This window comes from Meriones unguiculatus, chromosome X (genome assembly GCF_030254825.1).
Source record: "Meriones unguiculatus strain TT.TT164.6M chromosome X, Bangor_MerUng_6.1, whole genome shotgun sequence".
Classification (NCBI taxonomy): Eukaryota; Metazoa; Chordata; class Mammalia; order Rodentia; family Muridae; genus Meriones; species Meriones unguiculatus.
The window spans coordinates 41,463,789-41,483,915 of record NC_083369.1 but is presented as its reverse complement, the minus strand read 5'-3'; the positions used below and the strand labels follow the sequence as shown (position 1 = coordinate 41,483,915).

The 20,127-nt window shown below is 40.5% G+C and overlaps 1 protein-coding gene and 1 pseudogene across 2 annotated transcripts in view; one reads left to right on the top strand and one right to left on the bottom strand.

The window, feature by feature from the left end:
- Positions 1-11,408, bottom strand: part of LOC110543391 (tubulin beta chain-like) — a 71,734-nt pseudogene extending 60,326 nt beyond the window's left edge.
- A 2,269-nt stretch (positions 11,409-13,677) lies between these two features.
- Positions 13,678-20,127, top strand: part of Slc9a7 (solute carrier family 9 member A7) — a 143,276-nt gene continuing 136,826 nt past the window's right edge. Inside the window, exon 1 of one of the 2 annotated variants that reach the window (XM_060374882.1) lies at positions 13,678-14,264. In XM_060374882.1, coding sequence (XP_060230865.1) covers positions 13,937-14,264 — 328 coding nt within the window. In that variant the 5' untranslated portion in view covers positions 13,678-13,936. The remainder of the gene's footprint in view (positions 14,265-20,127) is intronic. The other variant, XM_060374883.1, reaches the window with a different exon arrangement.

Here is a 20,127-nt window from a genome sequence, read left to right as displayed (position 1 = left end):
CCCCATACATGATAGATGAGGAAATATACAGCTATCCTGGAAAGAAGAACAGCTCCAGAAGATACTCCTAAGGTAGTCTAGCCCTGAATAGGGTCTGAAGCAGAGCTTCTCTAGCATGGCTACTAAAATATAAATATGTGGGCCCTGTACTTTTGTATAAGAATGAAGGCAACAGTGTTTAGGGCTTCTCTGTGTCTTTCTGCCTATCCTGCTTCTTAAGAGGAGGACTCTGCACCTTAGTCAACACATCCATAAAGGTTTTTTGAGGGCTGTTTGACCAAGCCTGTCATCAACACAGAGTGGTACACTGTAGTGGGGGCTTTACATGGCCATCCAAAGCTAGAGGAGGCTGAAAGCAGTTTATGCAATACCTAAATTTTGCTCAATGTAGGGAGACAAAAATGGGCAGATAGAAGGGACAACAGGAACTATTTGTAAAATCTTTAATGAGTGTCTTAGACTCCTAATAGGCTCTTCTTGATTTTAAAACATTTTCTTAATAAGGGCATTATCTCAAGCATTTGCCGAAATAGTTTTCAATGACTCTAAAAAAAAAAAATTAAACAAGAACCTGGAGGCTTTAAAGTAAATGACTCAGAGTGGAATTTCACTGTGTACAATGAGACGTAGAACAAAACTACAAGTATCTGGACGTAACTTTACTTTTGTTTTAAAGAGTCTGAATTGAGACTATATTTTACAGTTGAGTCAAAAAGGGATTTTGGTCTTTGGAAATAGAATAAAAAGCAAACAGCTCTGACTTGTGGATGATAAAGCAACTGAAAAGAACTTTTCCTTTTATATTTAAAAGTACTTTTTATTTAATTTGGTATAGGTTATAGAGTTACTATAGCACTAAATATAAAAGAAGACATTTACATAATTTCCTTTTCTCAGGACTGTGCTTAATTGTAACAATATAAACTTACCAACATAAACCAGGAAAGTAAATATTAATAGCAATGGGTGTAAAGAAGGGGGCAGAAGATATGCTATAAAAACCAAATAATAATTAAAAAGTCACAAATTCTAAATAAAGTAGATAATCAGTAGTCTATATGAAGTATGCTGGAAATATAAAATAACTCTAATAACTCTATCTATCTATCTATCTATCTATCTATCTATCTATCTATCTATCTATCTATCTATCTGGATGGATGCCATCATTCTGGGACACATGCCAGTGCTACATCATTCTAGACCAAAAAGAAGACTCCTTTTGCATCAGAGCAGGCAGGGCTTAAATGAAGGTCATTGCTGTTTCCAAGCAGGACCACTGTCTCATTAGAAACTGTTAACCATAACAAGCCATAGCTTTAAAAAAATATGCAGATGCCAGTTTAGTAATAAAGGTGCTTGTAAGTCACTTTGGAATTAGGGCAAGATCATTCTTGCCTCAAGGCCAGGCTGTTGCTAAACACGATAAGCCCCAACTGCAAGTTTTACAGTACACTGTGACATTGAAACACTGCCTGGCAGTTCATGTGGAATTTATCTGCACAAAAGCTTGTCAGTTTGGAAAGTTGTCTCCTGTGCCAATGATTTCAAGGCTCTTCCCCACTTTTTCTTCTAATAGATTTAGTGTATCCAGATTTATGTTGAGGTCTTTGATCCACTTGGACTTTAGTTTTGTGCAGGGTGATAAATATGGTTTTATTTGCATTTTTCTACATGAAAAAATCCAGTTAGACCAGAACCATTTGTTGAAGATGCTATCGTTTTTCCATTGTATGGTTTTGGCTTCTTTGTAAAAAATCAAGTATCTGTAGATATGTGGGTTTATTTCTGTGTCTTCTGTTCGGTTCCATTGATCCACCGTTCTGTTTCTATGCCAGTACCATGCAGTTTTTATTACTGTTGCTCTATAGTACAGCTTGAGATCAGGAATGGAGATGTCTCCAGAAGATCTTTTATGTTACAGAACACCAAAAGCATAGGCTCTAAGATCAACAATCAATAAATGGGACCTCATGAAACTGAAAAGCTTCTGTAAAGCAAAGAACACTGTCAACAGAACAAAACAACAGCCTATAGACTGGGAAATGATCTTCACCAACCCTACATCTGATAGTGGGCTAATATCCAGAATATGTAAAGAACTCAAGAAGTTAAACACCAACAAACCAAGTAATCCAATTAAAAAATGGGCTACAGAGATAAACAGAGAATTCTCAACAGAGGAATATCAAATGGTAGCAAAACACTTAAAGAAATGCTCAACATCCCTAGTCATCAGGGAAATGCAAATCAAAACAACCCTGAGATTTCATCTTACACCCATCAGAATGGTTAAGATCAAAACAACATATGCTGGAGAGGTTGTGGAGAAAGAGGAACCCTCCTCCATTGCTGGTGGGAATTTAAATGTACAACCACTTTGGAAATCAAACTGGTGCCTTCTCAGCAAATTAGGACTAGTGCTACCTTAAGATCCAACTATACCGCTCCTGGACATAGATCTGAAATATGCTCAACCATAGAAAAAGGACATTTGCTCAACTATGTTCATAGCAGCTTTATTCATAATACTCAGAATCTGGAAAAAACATAGATGTCCTTCAAACGAAAAATGGATACAGAAATTGTAGTACATTTACAATACTACTCAGCCATTAAATACAAGGAAATTGTGAAATTTGCAGGCAATTGGATGGAACTAGAATAGATCATCCCGAGTGAGGTAACCTAGAATCATAAAGACAAACATGGTATATTCTCACTTATAAGTGGATTTTAACCATACATTATAACATAAACATACTAAAATCTGTAGTCCTAAAGAAACTAAACAACAAGGAGGTCCCTAGGGAAGATGCTCTATCCTCATTCGGAAGGACAAACAGGATAGATATTGGAAGTAGGAGAAGACAAGGAACAGGACAAGAGCATTCCACAGAGCACTTCTGAAAGACTCTACCCAAGAAGGTATTGTAGCAGATGCTGAGACTTGTAGCCAAACTTTGGGCAGAGTACAGGGAATCTTATAGAAGAAAGGCGGGATAGAAAGACCTGGAGGGGACAGGAGCTCCAGAAGGAGGCCAACAGATCCAAAAAATCTGGGCTCAGGGGGTCCTACAGAGACTGATGCTCCAACCAAGGACCATGCATGGGGCGGACCTAAATCCCCTGCTCAGATGTAGCCCATGGGCAGCTCAGTCTCCATTTGGGTTCCCTAGTAAGGGGAACAGGAGCAATCACTGGCATGAACTCGGTTGCCTGCTCTTTGATATTCTCCACCCTGGCGAGGTGGCCTTACTAGGCCACAGAGAAAGAGGATCCAGGTAGTCCTGATGAGACCTGATAGGCTAGGGTGAGATAGTAGGGGAGGAGGACTTGACTTATCAGTGGACTAGGAGAGGGACGTATGGGGGGAAGAGGAGGATGGGACTGGGAAGAGATAAGGGAGAGGGTACAGCTGGGATACAAAGTGAATAAGTGTAATAAATAATAATAATAACAATACAGAAAAAATGTAAACCCACTAGGAAGCCTCTATGAAAAGAGTTTCTCTCTACCGCTTTGCCTGATGCAACTGTACTACAGTATATCTGAAGAACTCTATTTCTTTGGTGAATGTATTCATTCCCCACATGTCAGTAGCCTATCAGTGCCTTATCTATCATGGCAGTATATTTAATCAGTCTTTCAAAAAATATCTCTTGAGCATCTGCTATGTACAAGGCTTTGTGCTGAGTGCACAAAGTGCATCACTTTCATAGGTTCAAGCAATCATGAATTAGAATGCTCTTAAATAAACACCTAAATGAATAAGTAATATTTCTCATTGTTTGTGACATGTAGTTAGGCCCATGATCACTGTGTATATTATGAATGTGTAGTTATTTATCTCTTAATCCCTAAAGAATACAGTATAATAAATAATTATGCAGCATTTATGTTGTATCAGGTATCATGCACAATTTTGTGTTAGCTTTCTATCACTAGAACAAATATTTATGATGAACAAATCAAAGGAGGATGCGTTTATTAGGGCTCATGGTTTCACAGCAATCAATTGCTTGGCTCTGTTGGTTTGGGCTTGTGGTGAAACATGATAGTAGGAGGAGAGTTTGACCTAGGAAGAAGCTGTTTACCTCAGGGTGACCAACAAGTAATTGGGAAGAAGAGGCTTGGGTCCTAATATCTTCTTTGATGGCAAGCCTCCAATGACCTAACTTTCTCCCATTAGGCCCCACATCTTAAGGATTTTGCTACCTCCCAATAGTACCATCGTGCTTTAATACAAAGACATTGTGGGGAGAGCATTTCAGATCCAGATTATAACATTTCTAGAGATCGAAAGTATAGGAATGGCTATACATAAATTATACACACACACTAACTCATACATATGCGATTTTACATAAGGAACTTGGATATTTGCTAATTTTGGTTCTTAGAAACAATTTCTGTGAATACTGAGGTTAACCATATTGTGGTAACAACCATAAGTAGTCCCATAATAAATCAAATTATCTCCCAGGCAAGTTGTCTACCTTAGAATGGTACTAGCTTTGCCTGAGGCTTCAGGACTCACCACTGCAAGTGGAGAGAGAAGAGATAATCATCCAGCTGCTCTTAGAAACTTCTGTCCAACAGTGATGTTCCTCACATCTCTTTTCTTTTTATCAGCCATAGCTAATGACAAAGCTTCAAAGAGGTGAAATTTTTAATCCTCCTTGTGTTTACACCACAAATATTAGGGGTTACCAACATTGTCCACTGAAAACCTTATGGATTATGCTTAGGAATCAAGGATTTTGTCTTTAAATGCATAAACAAATGCCAGCAGAGGCAAAAGAAACAGGAGGAACCCAGAGTGAGTTTAACGTCAGGTTGCCCTTGACTTTATACTTTAAGTCCATAGTCCAGAGAAGAAAACAGAACCACTAGAGGTTTAATACAGGAAATCTGCCACGTAGGTAGGGGGAACTGAGAACACACAAAGGCACCTTCGAGAAAACCCAGAAACAATAATTAGGAGAAACGCTAGTTGCCATGACTAAGATTGGGAGAACAAAAGAGAAGAGATAAGCGGTACAAGAAACTGGGGGTTCCACGCAGCAGAATTGATATTTGAGCTCATAAGGAGGGGATGCTGCTGAGTCTGATCTGCAGGAGCTGAAAAAAGCTTCAGGTTGGAGCAAATTAATGTTGCTGAAACAATGCAGGCAGAATAGCAAGAAGGCTATTCTCTCAGGCTGCCTTCCATTCTCCCATAAGCCCCTCCCACAAGGAGGATAAGCTGGGGAGCTGCCAGCTTCTCTCATATGACCCTGTTCCCGGTTTGAAAGGAAAAGGTAATCCTAACTATCAAATTCCCTCACCCCTTTATGACCCCAGCCTGTGGAGCTCCAGGTGCTACTCTTGTGCCATGTCTTGACCTTGTTGACATCTCAGCTTTTCTATCACCTATACAACCAATTATCTGCCTTCAGTTTCCACTGGTGTGAATACCCAAAGCAGTTTTGGGTTTTCTTGTTAAAATTCTGAGTAAATTGGTCACTTCCTATTTGAGAAAAGTAGGCCCATGACTAGGGTTCGAATATTTGTGCCTGTACATTTCATAGCACCCTGTTGCCTGAATTCCAGTTTTTCTCCTTGCCACCTCCTGTCACACTTCATGGCAACTGAAGTCAGGGCACACCAGTAAAGGGTTTCTTAAGGCCATCACTATCTTTTTGAAGCAGCCCCAAACTGGACACTCCTTAAGAGTGTAATCAAACCTATAAATGATCATCCTGAGTGAGGTATTCCAAAAGCAGAAAGACACATGGTATATACTCACTTATATAGACCTATAAGATAGGATAAATATACTGAAATCTATACACCTAAAGAAGATAAACAAGAAAGAGGACTCGGGCTAAGTTGATCAATCCTCACTTAGAAAGTCAAATGGGATGGACATTGGATGTAGAAGAAAACAAGTAAAAGGACAGGAGCCTACCACAGAAGGCCTCTGAATGACTCTACCTTTGATACTCTAGCAGTGTATCAAAACAGATGCTGAGACTCATAACCAAATCTTGGGCAGAGTGCAGGGAATCATATGAAAGAAGGGGGAGTTAGTAAGACCTGGAGAGGACAGGAGCTCCACAAGGACCAAATATATCAGGGCACAGGGGTCTTTCATGAGACTGTTTCTCCAACCAAGGACCATGCATGGATATAACCTAGAACCCCTGTCCAGATATAGCCCATGGTAGCTCAGTATCCAAGTGGGTTCTCTAGTAAGGGAGACAGGGACTATTTCTGACATGAACTCAATGACTGGCTCTTCGACACCCCTGCCCCCCGAGGGAGGAGCAGTCCTGTTAGGCCACAGAGGAGGACATTGCAGCCAGTCCTGAAGACACCTGATAAAACAGGATCAGATGAAAGGGGAGGAGGTCCCCCCTATCAGTGGACTTGGAAACAGGCAGGGAGGAGATGAGGGAGGGAGGGTGGGATTGGGAGGGAATAAGGGAGGGGGCTGCGGCTGGGATACAAAGTAAATAACCTGTGATTAATATAGAGATAAAAATAAAAAAGAAATTGCAAAAAAAAGTGTAATCAAAGGAGGATATGTTTATATTGATCTGTAGTGAAATTCACCTAGCCTGCACAGTTACATCAACTTAACCCATATGCTGATACAACCACTATCACAATTATGGTACAGAATGATTCCAGTCTCCCAAGCTTCCTTGACTCATAGGTCATATTTATGTCCTCTCTTTCCACTGACTCCCTAGAAACTACTGGCTTGTTTAACAGAACAATAGTTTTGATTTTCAAATTTGTCCTCCTTTCATGGATGTCAAAGAGAAGAGAAGCAGTGAATGTTATCAAAGTAGGCTAGATGCATATAAGAAACTATCATAATGAAACTTATTACTTTGTATAATTAATATATTGCAATAGGATTCATTTACTATAGAACCTCTCAAAGAATCTTTGAGCAGGTTGTGGTGGTGCACATCTTTAATCTCAGCACTCAGGAAGCAGAGGCAGGTGGATCTCCATGACTTCTAGGCTACCAAGAGCTACACATCGAGACCCTGTCTTAAAAAAAAAAAGACTGTTTTTGTTTTTGTTGCTGGTGCATACTTACTCAGCACTTGGGAAACAAAGGCAGGCATATTTCTGTAAACTAGAAGTTATTTTGGTCTACACAGTGAGACCCTGGATCAAAAGGAAAAGAAAAAAAGTTATTTTGGAAAAGCTGAGCAGGGTGGCTCATGGTTGTAATTACAGCACTTGAAAGCCTGAGATAATTGATGTCTTCAAAGAAACTTCAAGTTTGATATAGTCGAATCATCAAAAAATTTAAATGACTGTGCTTTCAGTGTTATAGGTAAGCATTCTTTTTTTTTTTCTAAATCATTTAGAGGTTTACATGTTAGATTTAATATATAAGCTACTGAAATTAAGTTCAGCTCAAGGCATATTCCTTTCTAACAATTCCAAATACACTGTTTTGATTATTTTATGATTTACTGTTACGTTAATACTACCGTTAGAATGAGTTAGTTGTATTCATTTTTAAATTTGTTTTGGCTGGTCTAGTTGCCTAGTTGCTTTAACTTTCCTAGGCATTTAAAATTTCCCTATTTCTGGGCATGGTTGTGCACACTTGTAATCCTAGCACTCAGAGAGGCAGAGGCAGAGGCAGGTGGATCAAGCCCAGTCTGGTCTAGAAAGCAAGTCCAGGACAGCCACGGCTACACAGAGAAACCCTATCTCAAAAAACAAACAAGCAAACAAACAAACAACAAAAAAAAACTAACCCCCCAAAATAGAATAAAATAAAATTTCCCTATTGTAGTTATGAAAAAAATACCGAACATTTTATTGGGTTTGCAGTATGTATGTACATTACTGTCTTTACTGTAAAGTTTAGTTTTCCAATCCATTAACATGGAATGTGTCTCTATTTAAGATTTTTTTTGATATATGTAGTCAGTGTTTTATAGCTTTCAGCACATAGATACTGAACATATTTTGTTACACTTATATCTAAATATTTCCTTCCCTTTTGTTTGTAATGTGAATGATATGTTTAAAAAAAACTTTCCCCTCTAATTACATATATCTTGAATTTGAATATTACTAGATTTCATACTGATTTTTATTATATTTTTAATTTTTTCAAAATTTATTCACTTTATATACTGATTGTAAGTCCCTTCCTTGTCTCCTCCTGGTTCAGTTCCAACTTTCCTCTCTCTTCCCTCATCTCCCTTTCTTAGTCCTCAGAGAGAAGCCCTCCTCCCCTACTATCTGACCCTAACCTATCAAGTCTCATTAGGACTAACTGCCTGCATCCTCTTCCTCAGAGGTCAGGCTAGGCTGCCCTACCCGGGGGAAGTGATCAAAGAGCGGGCATCAGAGGCCATGTCAGAGACAGACCCTGTTCTCCTTACTAGGGAACTCACATGGAGACTGAGCTGCCATGGGCTACATCTGAGCAGGAGGTTTAGGTCCTCTCCATGAATGGTCCTTGTTTGGTGCATCATTCTCTGCAGCTCCCAACCCCCAGGCTCAGATTTGTTGGCTTTTTTGGTCTCCTTGTGGAGCTCCTGTCACCTCCAGGTCCTTCTTACTCCTCACACTTCCATAGGACTTCCAGCGCTTTGCCCAAAATTTGATTGTGAGTTTTTGCATCTGCTTTGATCCCCTGTTGGGTGGAGTCTTTCAGAAGACGGCTATGGTAGGATGTCTTACTGTTCCCTCTCTTCAATCATTTCCAGTGTCTATTCTATTTGCCTTCCTGAATGATAATTTAGCATTCTCTCTAGGGTACTCCTTGTTATGTATCTTCTTTAGGTCTGTGGATTGTAGTATGGTTTCCTTGAATTAAATGACTTATAAGTGAGTATATGCCATGTGTTTCTTTCTGGGTCTTGGTTACCTCACTTAAGATGATCTTCCCTAATTTCATCCATTTGCCTGGAAATTTCATGATTTCCTTGTTTTTAAAAGCTGAGTAGTATTCAATTGTGTAAATGTACTACAATTTCTGTATCCATTCTTTGGTTGAGGGACATCAAGGTTGTTTCCAGATTCTGGCTATTACAAATAAAGCCATTATAAATGTAGTTGAGCAAATGTCCTTGTATGGTTGAGCATATTTTGGGTATATGTCCAGGAGTGATATAGCTGGGTCTTTAGATAGAGCTATTCCCAATTTTCTGAGAAAGTGCCAGATTGATTTCCAAAGTGGTTGTACAAGTTTGCACTCCCACCAGCAATGGAGGAGGGTTCCCTTTTTGCCACATCCTTGTCAGCAAGCATTGTCACTTGAGTTTTTGATCTTAACCATTCTGATGGGTGTAAGATGGAATCCAGAGTTGTTTTGTTTTCCATTTCCCTGATAACTAAGGATGTTGATCATTTCTTTAAATGTTTCTTTGCCATTTGATATTTCTCTCTTGAGAATTCTCTGTTTAGCTTTGTGCCCCAATTTTAATTGGATTATTTGGTTTGTTGGTTTTTAATTTCTTGAGTTCTTTATATATTTAGGTTTTTAGCTATCTGTCAGATTAAGGGTTGGTGAAGATCTTTTCCCAGTCTGTAGGCTTTAGTTTTGATCTGTTGACAGTGTCCATTGCTTTACAGAAGATTTTCAGTTTCATAAGGTCCCATTTATCAATTGTTGTTCTTAGAGCCTGTGCTGTTGGTGTTCTGTTCAGGAAGTTGTCTCTTGTGCCAATGAATTCAAGGCACTTCCCCACTTTATCTTCCAAAAGGTTAGTGTGTCTGGTTTTGTGTTGAGGTCATTGATACACTTGGACTTTAGTTTAGTCCAGGTGATAAATATGAATCTATTTGCATTTTCTACATGTAGACATCCAGTTACATCAGCACCATTTGTTGAAGATGATATTTTTTTCTTGAGTTAGTACTAAACTTAAATATTTAATTCTCGGATTTATGGATTCCTTGGGATTTTCTAAGAAAATTCTGTCATCTGAGAAGAGGTAAAAATTCAAGTATCCTTTATTTTTATTTTTATTTTTATTTTATTTTATTTTATTTTATTTTATTTTATTTTATTTTATTTTATTTTATTTTATTTTATTCATTTTACATCCTGGTTGTAACCCCATCCCACTTCCCTTCCAGTTCCAGCCTCCCTCCCTCCTCCTCTCATTTTCCTCAGAAAAAAAGAGCTCTCTTTCCCATTCACCCCAGCTCATAAAGTTGTCCTCTTCCCGAGTGTCCTCTTTCCCTGTAACTTGGCAAGGCTGTCTCACCAGGGAGTAGTGATCAAAAAGCTGATAAGTGAGTCCATGTTTCATGAGGTCCTTCTTCCCTTACTAAAGGACCTACATGAAGCCTAAGCTTCCCATTTGCTACGTCTTTGTAAGGGTCTTAGGTTCAGTTCATGCATAGTCCTTGGTTGATGCTTCAGTCTCTGCAAGCCCCTCTCGACCCTATTGGTCTTCTTTTGGAACTCTTGTCACCTCCAGGTCCTTTTTTCTCTTTCCTCCTACTTTTCTACAAGACTTTCTATGCATTGACCAATGTTTGCCTGTGAGTCTCAGCATCCGTTTTTGAGGTGCTGCTGGACGGAGCCTCTTAGAGAACAATTCTGTCAGGTTCTTGTCTGCCAGCTTAGCAGAGTACCCTTCATAGTGTCAGGAGTTGGTACTTTTCCAATAAGATGGGTCAAAGGACTAATATCCAAAATATATAATGAACTCAAGAAATCAAATACCAATAAACAAAATAACCCAATTAAAAAATGGGGTACAGAACTAAACAGAGATAATTCTCAACAGAGGAATCTCGAATTGCCAAGAAGCACTTAAAGAAATACTCAACTTTCTTAGTTATCAGGCAAATATAAATCAAAACAACTCTGAACTTTTTTTTTCTATAGTCTTGCTGGTAATTTGGAGTTCCCTGGTGTAGCTGGTCTTTTGAAAAAAGAAAAAATACCCATTCCTTTGTCCCCTGCTGTTTTCTCTAAAGCATTTGAAATAAAAAAAAATTCCATTTTTTTTATCCTTAATTTTCAAGTGTTGAGGTACCTCTTGTAGCTTTGCTACTTTGTGGATGCCTCTTTCCACCTTTATTCACTGCTCCCCAGTTTTACCCCATATCACTAGATAGGAGAGAAAGAAAGTTAGAGGGGGAAATGATAGATAGAGATCCTTGAATCTAATTTCTTTTTCTCTTGTTTCTTCTTTGAGCATGACTACCTACAAACTGCAAACAGTTCTCCCTGAACAGATACCAACCCTGCCTATGTGGCGGGGGGAGTTGGACTCTAGAATTTATACACCCTCTGAAAAGTTCTCAGACTTTCAAGTGTCACACAATTGAAGAAATTATCTGTAGCTGGCAAAACCAGGCTTCTGCTAGAGCACCTGGCAAGTCATAGTCGTACTTTGGACAGTCTGAAGCAGCCCCATGTTCCTATGCCTGGAATTAACACTAAAGCACATTTAAAAATATTTCTGTTTATTTTTTTAAAGAAATCAAAATTACAGAACTGTCACTATACCCTGGAGTGTTGGTTTATTTGAAAGAAATTAAGTATTTATTTATTCTTCTCTGATATGTACTTCTTGCAACTTTGTCTAACTCTGACACCAAGCTGCAGGAGTAGAGACAGATGAAGAGAGAAGGAAGGAGGGAGATGGGAGGAAGAAGAGGGAGTTGGTGAGATGGAGGGAAAGGGAAAGGGAAAGAGAGGGAGGGAGGGAGGGAGGGAGAGAGAGAGAGAGAGAGAGAGAGAGAGGATGCATTGGGGCATTGGGGAACTGCATCCACTGTTCTGGGACCACAGCCACCCTAACCAGAGAGGAAGGCTGTCCCCACTTCTATCAGCCTGAGTGCTTGAGGGTACTGCTTCCTTCACTGATGCAGCTGCCACAATGTATGAGAGAATGAAGGAAAATATTAAATGATATTTTTCTATGCTCTTGGAACATTAGGAGACCCATTTTTGCCTCTTTCTAAAGCTCTATTTGTCCATGTCAATTCACTGTTCTTGTTTGGCTTGAGTGAAGAATGAAACAAACATATTTATTATTTATTATTTCAATGAAGAATAGAAAAAATAGTGAACTCACTAATTGTGATTTGCTTTAATTCTGGTGTTCTTCATGAAGTTGCCTATTGCCATGTTTTTTTTTTTTTCAGAATATTTAAATTTCTTCTCTACACATTCTGCTCCTGTTTGTTTTGGGATGAGGTGTGTGTGAGGATCTTGTTAAGTTGCCTAAGCTATCCTCGAACTCCCTGATGCAATTCTGCTCACCTCACCCTCTCAAGTAGCTGGGACTCTACTGTAGTGAATCAGTTGAGTGGATTAACCTGTGTTAACTGGAATCAGAAGCTCTGGGTTGAATAAGCTAGTTAGCAAACATGAATCTGTGTAGATAATGGAGTGTTTTCTTTGCTGTATATTTGTGATTATATACCAGGTGAGTCTTTTCATGCTCTTTCTGAGCCAGCTACTTTCTGTAATAATTAGTCTTCTGATTTTCACCGCTGTAAAAGAAGCCATCAATAGTTTGGCCAATTAAAATAAGCCCAATCATTTCATCTTTTCATAGTTTCAGGCATGGACTAGGCTGAGCTAGGTGGCTCTTGTTTGCAGTTTCTCATATATTTATAGAGGAGCAGGGAATGGTCCTGGCTAAAATCAAGATGAAGAGATTCCATGGCATAAAAAAGGCACTAAGCAGTTTCGACTAAATGCTCACCTAGAGAGGAAAGGGGGGGAGGGTGTTCTGAAGTGTTTCCTGTATTCCTTAGAAAATCCTCCTAATTGAAAACGTCTCTGGGAGACAAAGCATGGGCTGTTGATAGGGATATGAGAGAGTCAGTAAATGTAAATAGTGTCATGAACATCTTTCAGTTACTGATCATGTTAAGCTTTCTTTTCTTCCTTGAGTATAGAGACAAGGTGAGTTAAATATTCTAGTTATTAGTATTTGTTCCAAGAGCGTTTATCTTCTGAAGACCTTGTCATAATTCGGAGTTGGGTTTGACCCTAAAGTTCAACTAAAGACTCCCTTGTTTTCTAACAAGAAGGCAGCATCAAAAAGGGTCATCAGAGATAAACGGCCCCTCCCACCCACCTTAGGGCAGACCATCTGCAGCTCTTAGAATGGCAAGAGTTTTTAGTTCCCTCTAATTCAACCCTCTTTCCCCCAAGGGATTAGTTGCAGTCCAGATGATGCAGGTATTTATCTCATCGCTCTCCCACCGATTGCCCTTACCCACCCTCACAGTGAGACTGACTAGAACACAGTTGATTTGAATAATGCTTAGAAGACTCTGGGGAGTCCTGAGATTCTGGATACAGTCAGAAAGGAAAAAAAAAAGGGGGGGGGCATGTGCATGTGTGTAGGTTCAGAAATGTGGCTTTGTAACTTCTGGGAGCCCCTACTTTACTGGGCCCAGAGAAACCACAGACCCGTGTGACATCAAACTCTTAGTGATGGCGCTAAGGACAGGATTGTCAGCCTGGCAGAGAATCAATGCAAGCTAATTGATGTTTCTTGCCAGGAGCAAATGACCTCTGCTGTCTCATTTAGGTAGCTTGGTAGCTACTACCCAGGAGCTGGCTAGCCAACCCCAGACAGTCTGACCAGGTATGCCTGGACAGGGAGAGCAGCGGCGCCACTGAAGGGTTGGCTGTTCGCCTGGCAGAGGAGGGTAGAGCCCGCCCCTCCCAGACAGCGGGGTGGCTCTTCTAGGCAGGGGACAAACAGGTGCGCGGGCGGGGGTGGGGGGGCGGTGCTTGGGGATCCTGCGCACTGCACACGCCCCTCCCCCGCAGCTTGGCGTAGCCCGGGCCGGGCGCGAGCAGCTGTAGGAGGAGCTGCCGCCGAGCCCATAGAGGTAGGTCCAAGGCACCGCGGGAAGCTGCGGTCTGCGCGGGCTGTTGCTGGCCCCGCGTGGAAGAGGCACGGGCGACCCCTGAGTCATGGAGCCTAGTGACGCGGCGCGCCCCGGCCCCGGGAGAGCTGTTCTGGTGCTGTCGCCGCGGCTGCTGCTGCTGCCACTGTTGCCAGCACTGCTGGGTCGGGGGCTGCGGGCCGGGGCCGCGGCCTCCTCTTCAGGGGCGGCGGCTGAGGACAGCAGCGCCATGGAGGAGCTCGCCACAGAGAAGGAGGCAGAGGAGAGTCACCGGCAGGACAGCGTGAGCCTGCTCACCTTCATCCTGCTGCTCACCCTCACTATCCTCACCATCTGGCTCTTCAAGCACCGCCGGGTGCGCTTCCTTCACGAGACAGGGCTGGCCATGATCTATGGTGAGTCTCCTGCCACTGCCCCGGGCCACGTCTTTTGGGTTCCCGCTATGCTCCTCCTGTGCTGCGTAGTCCTCCTGCTTCCCTTCGCAATGAGTTTCTTCTTTTTGCGTTTCCCGCTGAGACGCTGTGGGTTTCCAAGGTCAACTGTCTGCATTTTTCTGGCTCTCTGCTATGGTTAAAACATCCCGTTTCGACTTTCTTTACCATGAACCAAGATGAAAAATGTCGAGGTGGCCCCTCAGCCTCTCTGTTTGACTATGTCTCTGTTGTGCCCTTCTCCATTAGCATGGACTCTTCTCCTCGCCCCAGTTTAGATCTGCAGAGGGTACAGGAGCAGGTTGGGTGGTTTCCCAGGGAGCTGTGCCACCCCAGGGAACAGGCCTCAGAGGGGTGAGAAAGAGAGCTTGACTTAGGTTGTCCACAGTGGTCATCTGAGGTAGGTGCCGACTTCTGAGGTCTGTGCTCTTTTATCTTTTGTCATTATAGTCTGATGAGGAATACAGTGAAAGGTGAGTGTGGTCTAGGACTTAGAGTGGTGACACTACCCTGTCAGGCCCAACTAGCGAGACAGGTATCCTTATGTCTCATTGGGAAATTATACCTCTTTTTTTGCTTTCTGCAAGCCGACGGTAGCTCTTGTATCCCTAAAATGGTCAACACGGAGCAACTATGAAGATACATTTCTTAGTGGATGGAGGGAAAAGTGATGGTTTTAATTCTGGACTCGGCCCCTTTTTGTTAAAGATGGGCTGATAGCATTATCCTTTCTGGATTTAATAGTATGCAGCATGTTACATTGGCAGGGTTATGACATGGATAACAACAGCCACCATCTGAGTCATCCTTTTTCTCTCTCTCTCTCTCTGTGTCTCCTGTCACTGCCACTCCCCCACCACAACTCCCCCGGACTTCAAACTGGAGCCCAGCATTCTTTTTTAATTTAGTTCAGGGGTGTTAAACGCCACAATTAGCATCCTATAATGGAGGGGAAAAAAAGAGTCACCTCAGGAACTGTTTCCCAAACCAGAGCATTTTACTTATCACAGTATACTCCACTCAGTTTCCATCTAGGGATCCCTGACAGAGAATGGAAAGCAGACAGCTTAAAATTTAATGTGGAAATTACTCTTGGTTCTGGGCCTTATGGGTTGTATAGTTCTTGTTTGGTTATTAATAGTCAAGGCTTATGGCCACCAAACCCTTTCAGACAAATTGTATCAAGGACTAGTGATGCCAGAAGCCTTCCAGTTTGCAAGCAGTGGTCTAAACAGATCTTGAAATCAGAAAATAAAAAACCTAGTTGGTCATTGGAAATCACAGGTCTCAGGACAGAATTGGGCCTCCATACTTGCTCACTGGAGCCTCTGTGGTTTGTGTTATTTGGTCACAAATGAGTGACATGAGGAAAGTAGGTAAAATGAGATGTTTCCTGAGTAGATACTGAATGAGTAATTGAAGTATGTTGCCATTTTAGGTTATTGATTCAGAGCCATGTAGGAAATGAAGACTGCCATTGTATGTTTATACAAAGCTATGATAATATATTTATTTTATAGGCCCCAGAACCAACTCATTAAAAAACAACATGCAAACAGGAAGTACATTTGATGGGCTCATAAACGTATGCTTAAAGATATAGAAAATAAATGGAGATTAAATATATGTTCTGAGGATTATCCTGTATTCATAGAGATTCAGTAATTTTTATCTTTGGCTTTTGTTTTGTTCAAGACAAGGTCTCACATAGTAGCTTAAGCTGTCTTGAAACTCACTGGTTAGCCCTTGTTGGCCCTGAATTTAGGGCAGTCCTCCTGCTTCAGCCTCCTGAGTACTGGGATTAAATACAGGAGCTACCATTACCCAACTTCAGTAATATTTATTTATTTTTTAAAAGATTTAAAATGTATACATTTATTATGTATACATTATTCTGCCTGCATGAATGCCTGCACACCAGAAAAGAGCACCAGATCTCATTATAGATGGTTATGAGCCATCATGTGGTTGCTGGGAATTGAACTCAGGACCTTAGGAAGAGCAGTCAGTGCTCTTAACCTCTGAGCCATCTCTCCAGCCCCCCAGTCACCTTTCATCTTAAGTACTAAAAAGCAACAGTGGGATTTTGCTTTGCTGATATATACTTTAAAAATTCACCTCAGTGTTTTAGTCATTGGCACCACATGCTAGTATGCTGTTTTGTTTTGTGGATAGTTATGTTACAAATCTTATAATATACCTGTATTATTTTGTCCTTTGTCTTTGAATCTTCTTGCTGCTTTTAAATATATTGGCAAATTAATTTGGTCAATATGTGATGTCCTGGGTTATGCCAAATGTTGATATGTTGATGTGGGTTGTTTGTAATTGTGAGAAAACATTTTTCTTCAGGATATTTGATCTTCTGTTTCAAACTTCCCCTCGATCCAAATCTGAATTTTAATGTTATTTGATTAACTAACTTTTCATTATATACTCAAAATTATTGGAGTGATAAGTCAGGAGACCCTGATCTCTGCACATGCACATTGGTGTGCACACCTGAACAAACCTGCACACACACATGCATATGCCCACAGACAAAGAAATCATATTTTATTTCTCAATATCAATAGAGGAAGTGAGTAGTTGTCCTCTTGTCTCTGAGTAATACAGGGCAGGAAGATTTAGGGAAGGACTTGTTGAGTATCTGCTCTGTGTTGGGTATGCATATTAATTTCTGGAAGCTATAATTTAACTTTAAAATGGTCATTATTTTTTATGAATGAAAATGTTCGATTATGAAATCCAAAAACCCTTAAAGTTTTTTTTAAGTCTCATTCTTGTCATTTATTTTATTGGCATATATTCATTGCACATAGTGCTGGGTTTTATAAGAACATTTTAACAGAAATATTTGATATACTGTCATATTTTATACCTTGCTATCCTCCACTTTTTTTTCCTCTCCTGACTCCTGCTGTTTCCCTTTGTTTCCCTAGCCCAATGGTTCTCAACTTTCTTAATGCTGCACTCTTTTATAGAGTTCATCATGTTGTGGTGACAACAACCATAAAATTATTTTTGTTGCTACTTCATAACTATAATCTTGTTATTGTTATAAAATGTAATATAAATATTTTTGGAGATAGAGGTTTGCCAAAGGGGTTGTGACCTATAGGTTGAGGACTACTGATGTAGCTGTTCAAGCTTCTATTTTTGTGTCATGCATATATGCATGATTTCATGTTATATCTATAAAGTTTGGGATTCACAAATGAGAGAAAATACTCAATATTTGTCTTTTTGAGTCTGACTTAATTTACTTATTGTGATAGTCTGCTGCTGTATGAATTTCCCTACAAACCACATTTCATTCTTCATGGATGAGTACAATTCTATTGTGTATGTACACCACATTTTCTTCATCCATTCACCTAATGACAGATACTTAGGTTGGTTCTAAGGCTTAGCTCTGTGAGACCTGCTGCAGGATGTGCAAATATCTCTGGAATGTCTTGCCTTGGAATCCTTTGAGTTAATACCCAGGTATCTTCTACCTTTTTCTATTGAACTGATATTTAACCTGAGAGAAGTATCTTTAGTATGAAACAATAAACTAGTACAGTTATAAATGTCTCTGAAAGTAGGCATTGGTTTCCTTAGGGACAGAACCTCAGTGGCTGTGACTTTTGAGTAGAAGGGAGATGTCACCATGTACTTTTTTGTGTATTTTGAGTTTTGAATTGTAGAAGTATAATTCCCTAATAGCATGTCTATGCCTTTTTTCTGATCACTTGTGATACGTGTGCTTCTTAAATCACTCAATTTAACACCTACATCTCCCTGTTTAAATCATGGTATGTCATTCCATTGTCCTCAGGGAATAGTTATTCCTGTAGGAATTTGAACAAATAGATTCTGTAGTAGTAAGTATATGCTTGGATACAAAGGACCTAAGAACAGTAAGAGACACATTGTGAATGTTTAGTGTTTGTAGTAAAAGACAAGTACGAAAAGACAGTTAACGAGCACTCTTCCCTGACAAGAGGCCAAGGCAGCTACAAGGCAAAGTGTTCCCAGACTTGACTTTCCAGGGAGTTTGAAAGCAGTCCCCAGATCTTAACATACCAGCTGTAGCCATCTGGGAGAAGCATTAACAAGGCACCAGTATAACCTCTTATGTTAGGCTAGGGAGCCCCTGGTGGCTTTGTAGGTGATTAAGGTTTTGAGGTAGGGGTAGGGATAGGGGAAAGGAAAGGGAAAGGTGGCATCAACAGACTGTTAGTTACTTGCGGTTCTCTCTTAAGTTTACATTAGTTCTACTTCCTCCATAGTGTTTTTGTGACAACTAATATGTATCCATAATGATATTCTTGTGCTACAGTAACCTATCACCTCCTTTCTGCATGTCTTCCAGCTTTCTGAAGACTTACTGGTTAGTCTTTGGAAGTTGTATGGGTTGTGGGTTCCTTGCTGCTGCTCTGTTGCTGGTTGGACCTGTATTGTTTTGTACAACTTCAGAGTGAGCCTTACAGACCAAGTATGAAAGGGCAGAATACGACTTGTAATATTCAACTTCCATTTGGGCATCTATGTTGGTGAGACTTTCTCATTGCTCTTACCAGGTACCCAAGAGAAACTACTTAAGAGGATGAGCATTGGATTCAGCCTGTCACAGTATGAAGGGCTTTGTGGAGTATAGGGATTCCAATCATGTCCTGGAAGCAGAGAAAGTGTGTCTGTTGCATTGGCTAGTTTTCCTCACCTTCCCTTTTATTTCATGCAGGTTGCCAGCCATGTAGCAGTGTTGCCTACTTTCAGGGAAAGTCTTCTATCCTTAGATTATCCTCTCTGGAAACACCTTCACTGACACAGCCAGAGGTGGACTTCAGTAGTTTAGTCATTTCTCAGTCCAGTCATATGATTGATCATGTTAACCCTCGCAAGTTTACCTGTTGAAACCCAATACACAAACACACCTCTTTTGCGCCATAACTGTGCATCAACAGCTACTAAAGGCTCATGACTATCTTATATTGCAAAATTGATTTAGTTCATCTCCAGAAGCCCCAGTCTCAACAGTTCCAGCATTGCTCAAAAGTTCGTCCAAAATTTCCTCTGAATAATTAAATCAACTTTTATCTGAGAGCCCTTGTAAAATAAGAAACAAGTTACATATTTCTAAGAAAAAAATGGCACAAAGGAGATTGCCTATTCTAAAAGGAAGAATGGGGAAATAGAAAAGAAGGACTAGGTAAGAGCTAGACTGAAACCCTGCAGGGAAAACGGAGGTCCATAACTTTATGTCTAGCATGTGATGGTGTGACATGAGTTCTGAGGGTTTAGCAGCTCTACTCTTATCCTATAGCCTTGCTGATTGTAGTCCATTTGTGTTTTCTCTTGGGCTGGCTTTGCTTCTTGCTTTGTAGCCTTCCTTGACATCCTTAATATTCTGGGCTCTCCATTGCATCTTGGATTTCATTTGCCCAGTTACATACATTGCCTTCTCAGCAACTGCCTCCTATATATTACCTAGCTTCTCAGGTATTCCTTTGAAGTCTGGGAGGAAACTTCAAGGACTCTGAAGCTCTTTCTGCTTGCATGTAAAACCAGAAAAATCACTTGGACAATATCACTTTTGAGACTTCAACTTGTGGGGGTATGATCAATCCCTAAAATACTCTCTGCATTGTTTTCTTATTGTCCTGTTACAAAATACTTGACTTCTTTTGAAAGACTTTTATGTATTTGTTTTCTTTTTCAAGAGAGAGTTTCTCTGTGTAGCTCTGGCTGTCCTGGAATTCATTCTGTAGACCAGGCTGGCCTCAAATTCACAAAGATCCAGCTTCCTCTGCCTCCAGAGTGTTAAGATTAAAGGTATATG